The sequence below is a fragment of the Acanthamoeba castellanii genome (genome assembly GCF_000313135.1).
Source record: "Acanthamoeba castellanii str. Neff unplaced genomic scaffold scf7180000084633, whole genome shotgun sequence".
Lineage (NCBI taxonomy): Eukaryota > Discosea > Longamoebia > Acanthamoebidae > Acanthamoeba > Acanthamoeba castellanii.
This window is the reverse complement of record NW_004457651.1, coordinates 7,539-12,506: the sequence shown is the minus strand read 5'-3', so window position 1 is coordinate 12,506 and position 4,968 is coordinate 7,539. Positions and strand designations below refer to the sequence as shown.

Genomic DNA, 4,968 nt, shown 5'->3' with positions numbered 1-4,968 from the left:
TGCTTTTAAATTGCCGGCCTTTTAATTTAGCGCAGGGCAACGCCAATCCTGAAATACCGCCGTTGGTTTGTGGCGCGACTGTTGGAGCTCCTGCGCACTGCGTGCCTCTCATCGGCCGTAGCCACGCACACAGCGACAACCACCCCACCATGAGCACAGGCCAGGCACCACGTCCTGTTGAGTACAGGAAGAGGGTAGTGGTCGGCAAGGAGAAAGTCGGTCTGTTCCGTCCTGCCGCCGGCGTCCAGCTGCTGCTTACGCAGTCATTCCCTGGTCTAAGTTTGGTGCAAGACCTGCCGTCAAAGGGGGAGGTGCTGCTGGCGGCGACCAGCCCCAAAGCCCTCAACGACGCAGCATGCTACATCAAGGAGGACTTCGTCAATTTTCCCGTAATTGAGTGGGAGAGGTTGTGCGCTCCCCACAGAGCCCATTGACTGCGGAGGAATGGCTGCTCTATACTCAACACCATTGGCCAATCCACTGCAGCTTGGCTGTACCTTGACATATAGTGAGTGACTGCGTGGTTGTTGGACAGTAGAATAGAAGTGATGGTGATGTATTATGAGAGAGAGAAAGGAGACAATAAACGCTTTGAGTGTTACAGATATTTATATGTGTGTGTGTGAGTGTGATTGAGGCTATACCACTTGTCATGGAGACAGTGGCCATAACCATGAGCTGTGTTATATGGATATGTTGCTGTGACAGCAGTCACAGCAACTTGACACCATAGTGACAACAGTCACCATGGTGGCATATTGACTTGTTGTCAATATGGCCCCACAAGTGGTGTAGGCTTGTGACAGAGGGTCAACCTTGTAGATTGGTGAGTCCCTTGAGCTCTTTGAGCTTGGGCCTGGGGAGAGCCTTTGTCAGCATGTCTGTGATCATCTGCCTGGTCAGGCAGTGGACCAGCATGATTGTCTTGGCTGATGACAGCCTTTCTATGTGGGCCACCTTAATGTCAATGTGCTTGGTCTGAGGGTGGAAGGCCTGTTGGTTGTCCTGAGTGAGTGGGTGGCACTCTGATTGTTGCTCTTGATGATTGTTGGTAGTGTGCTGTTGAGGCTGAGAGGGGTCAGCAGCTTATGCATGTAAAGTGTATGCTTGACAGTCTTGGACAGTGTGTTGTATTCAGCCTTGCATGATGACAGTGTGATGGTTGACTGTGCTCTGGAAGACCACATGAAGGGACCACTGCATAGAAAGAACATGAACCCAGTCACCAAGCAATAGTCAACCAGGTTGCCACCCCAGTTGGAGTTGCAAAAGGTTCCAGTGGGGCTGAGTAGATGGGGGTTGTGAATGGCAGTGCAGCTGTAGATGATTGAAAGCAACCTGGTGGCCTTGAGATACCAAATGACATGCTTGATGGCGGTCCAATGGGTCTCATCATAGCTGTTCACAAACTTGTTGAGGTAGGCCACAGCAAATGCAATGTCAGGCCACATGGCCTGTGACAGGTACATGAGGCAGCCCACCACCTGACAGTATGGGAGGGCAGTGTGCTTGTGGCTGGTGAACTTGAGCTTGGTGAGGGACAGACCAGCTGTCATTGGGGTGTGTTGTGGCTTGCAGTTGCTGAGGCTGTAGTGTGACAGAATGGCATCAACATGACTGGTCTGGCATAACACAGCAGTGCCTTGTTGATGGTTGTAGATGACCTAGATGCTGAGCACTGACTTGGACAAAGCCTTCAGGCTGCTTGATGTAGATCTTCATCCACACAATGGACATCGCTCCCCCAGAATGTTGTTCAGGCAGGCAGCTTGGGTATCCCTCTCCCAGCATGGTGAAGTTAAATGGTGGAGAGCAGTTTGCACAGTACTGCAGGGGCAGTGTGGAAGATGACATCACACAATTCAGTGATTGCACCACTGGAACACACCCATAGTCAATGGTGGGTGCTGTGGACTGACAGGCTGAGGTAGACAGCCTCACATGAGCAGTCCTGGAGCTTGTTGCACATCTGCACAGGTGTGAGGAGGTAGATGCTGCAGCTGAATGGCTGTAGCTTGGAGATGTCAGGTGTGTGTCCATGGAGAAGTTGGAAGGGGTCCTTGTTGTCAATGGACCTGGACAGCATGTGGTTGTTGATGTAGACCACAGTGTTGAGGGCCTTGGCCCAGAACCAGTTTGTGAGGCTGGTGTCTGACAACATGGAGCATACCATGTTGTACTATTCAGTGATGCTGTTGTGCTTGGGGGAGTAGGTTGGTGCAGTGATGTGCTGGATGCTGTGGCAGGCCATCCACTCTTGTGCTGCATTGCCAATGTACTTGCTGCTGTGGTCCAACTTGAGGATGTGTATGCAACTGTGGGTCTTGTATGCAGCAATGAACACCTCACTCTTGTGGCACATGAGGTGCACCTGAGTGTATCTGGTGCAGTCATCAATGAATATGATGAAGTAGAGCAGTCATGAGAACAACTCAACCAGCATGGGCCTGCACACATCAGAGTGGATGAACTGCCTGCCCCTGTGACCAGCTCCAGTGACACAAGTGGCAGAGGCAGCTGTCCTGCAGATCTACCTGCCAGCATGCCCATTGGGGAGAAAACTGTGCACTTTGTTAGCATGGGGGAAGCACTGGCCACAGCACTGGCAAGGATTGAGGCACATGGCCACACAGCACTCACTGTGGAGCTGGAGGGTGTCTGCTTGGGCAGGATGCACAGCAAGCTCTGTGTTCTGTGGCTAACCTGCAAGGCCAACCCATACACCATTTATCTTGTGGATGTCACTGTGCTTAGTGATGCAGCCTTCTCCATGCTGAGTGCCAGCAGCAGTGGCATGACACTCAAGAGCCTGATCAAGGACACTGCTGTGGAGAAGTTGATGTGGGACTGCCACAGTGACAACAATGCACTATTGTATCCCTACAGTGTTGTGCTTGTGGGTGTTGTTGACCTGCAACTGAACAACCTTGTGTGGTGGTGGTCATGTTGGGAATACCCATCCACCATGGCTGGCCTGGGAGAGGCTCTGGAGGCTAAGCACCTCCAGCCTCTCAGTGCATGAGTGCATGGAGATGAAATGGATCAAGGCCATGGCCAAGCAACTCTTCTTGCCCAGTTGTGGAGGCAACTACAAGGTGTGGGATGTCCAGCCACTTACACAGGAGCTCATGGATTACTGTTGTGACACACACACATTCTTTGCTCTGTGCAGACTCTACTGCCAAGCTGAGGCTTGGGCTGCCACAGTGCTTGTGGTTGCTATGGTGTGGTGGCTGACCACCTCCTTGGAGTGTGACTACCATGAGAAGTTGACCTTGGCCTTGGCCTGGGCCATGGACTGGAAGCTGCATGCTGATGTATAAAACAAAGCTGCCCAAGCCAGTAAAGGAGGACAGATGGAGTGTAGGTGCAGACATAGAGCATGTCAGCATCATACACACCTCCTTCAGCAGAGAAGTGATTACCACTGGCATACCCCTGCCCCCCAAAGTAAATCTGTGCTTAGCAGGACCAATAAGCTTTGCTGGACTGGCATTTGAACTGGTTTCTCAAACAAAGGAAAAAGAACAAAAAACAGCATGCACCTCTTGCATGTTGCACATGAATGCAAATGTGAGAGCAAATGTGAATTCAAATGCAAAACCAGTGCTGACATGAGTGATGCAACTGCAGGTGGCCTTTAAAGTGAAGGAATGCTCTGGTTCAGCTCTTGGCTGGTAAGAAGCAAAAGCAAGGAGGATTTTTTTCTAGCATGTGCTCATTGGGGCTCCCACCAGCAGTGGCTAGGAACAAGAGTGGCCATGCGCCCTTCTTCCCACCTCTCTTCTGGGACTTGGTCAGAAGCATGAAATTGCTGCCTCCTGCGCCAGGCCACAGCAGGACCTTTGCGTGTGAGTGTGGTGAGTGGGCTTTGTGTGTGAGTGCACCCTATTGGCATGAGAAAAGCATGTGATGAACCTTGATGGGTCAAGGTAGCCCTTGGCTGTGGTGGTACCCATGGGTGTGTTTCCATGGTGGTTGGACACATTGACATTGGCGCCTGTGAGCATGAGCAGGTTGATCACTTTGGTGCAGCCCATGGATGCTGCCAGGTGAATCACCCTCTTATCTGTTCCACCCCAGTGTGAGGTAGTTGTTGGTGCCAATGATATTTTGCGCATGGCAGGTGGTGCTCTGTGTGTGGGCACGACCATGTGCTGCAGGCCCTTAGGGTGCCAATGTGAGTGTGGATATGGAGATACAATGTTGAAGATTGTTGGGGCAAGAAGAAGGGCACCATCAGCACACACTGTCACCATTTCACTGAAGAGGAGCACGTGCAGCCAACCTTCCCGCTGGGCGGTCGCTGAGGGGTGGGCCTGTTACACCTGTCAATGAAGAAGAAGAAGAGGCCCAGAGCCTTCAAGGCGCTCGTGCAGCATCATCAACTCGGGGGTAGCGCTAAAAAGAAGGAGGAGAAGTCACCGGTTTTTTGGCCGCCAATAAAAAAAGGGATCTTTTCTTTCTGTTTTCCCTTTTCTGTTTTCTCTGCCAACGTGTGTGAAAAAACATCAACGCGCATTCCTCTCGACGATCTTGGCGTCAAGGGGGGCAGGTGTTACGGCCATTCGCTGTACAGCAGCCGAAGAGTAAGGAGCAGGCCCAGCATGCTGGGCAATCCGTCGCAGGGACAACCCAACATCCACGACATTCGTCCAATGGCGACGTGGCGCAAATGGAGGCTCTGCTTGCATCGAATCCCGATTTGATGTCTGAGGCGGGGGGGGGCACGCTGAAGACGCCTCTCCACTTGGCGTGCGAACGGGGCGACCCCGAACTCGTGGCACTCCTGCTCGCCCATGGAGCCGATACTGCAGCTCGTGTTCGGCACCAGCTGACGCCTCTCTTCGCTGCTGTCAAGCGCAACGCCGCCAAGGTTGTACGACTCCTCCTGCGCTCTGGAGGCTCACAGGCCGACCCACCACCGCCGCCGGACCGGGATGGACAGACCTGCCTCTTCTCGGCGGC

At 52.7% G+C, this 4,968-nt stretch overlaps 3 protein-coding genes across 3 annotated transcripts; all 3 read right to left on the bottom strand.

Annotated features, from left to right (window-relative positions):
* Window positions 1-810: 810 nt before the first annotated feature.
* Window positions 811-1,722, bottom strand: ACA1_342180 (polyprotein; the record flags this gene model as incomplete). Its single annotated transcript, XM_004352620.1, is given in 4 exon segments — window positions 811-1,068; window positions 1,113-1,197; window positions 1,339-1,664; window positions 1,684-1,722. 4 exon segments carry the CDS (start codon window positions 1,720-1,722, stop codon window positions 811-813), a joined length of 708 nt encoding a protein of 235 aa, XP_004352672.1.
* Window positions 1,723-1,894: 172 nt separating this feature from the next.
* Window positions 1,895-2,362, bottom strand: ACA1_342170 (gagpol polyprotein; the record flags this gene model as incomplete). Its single annotated transcript, XM_004352619.1, has 2 exons — window positions 1,895-2,144; window positions 2,181-2,362. The coding sequence occupies 2 exons, from the start codon at window positions 2,360-2,362 to the stop codon at window positions 1,895-1,897; spliced, it is 432 nt and encodes a 143-aa protein (XP_004352671.1).
* An 894-nt stretch (window positions 2,363-3,256) lies between these two features.
* On the bottom strand, window positions 3,257-4,040 carry ACA1_342160 (uncharacterized protein; the record flags this gene model as incomplete). Its single annotated transcript, XM_004352618.1, has 3 exons — window positions 3,257-3,312; window positions 3,780-3,821; window positions 3,956-4,040. 3 exons carry the CDS (start codon window positions 4,038-4,040, stop codon window positions 3,257-3,259), a joined length of 183 nt encoding a protein of 60 aa, XP_004352670.1.
* Between the last annotated feature and the right edge of the window lie 928 nt (window positions 4,041-4,968).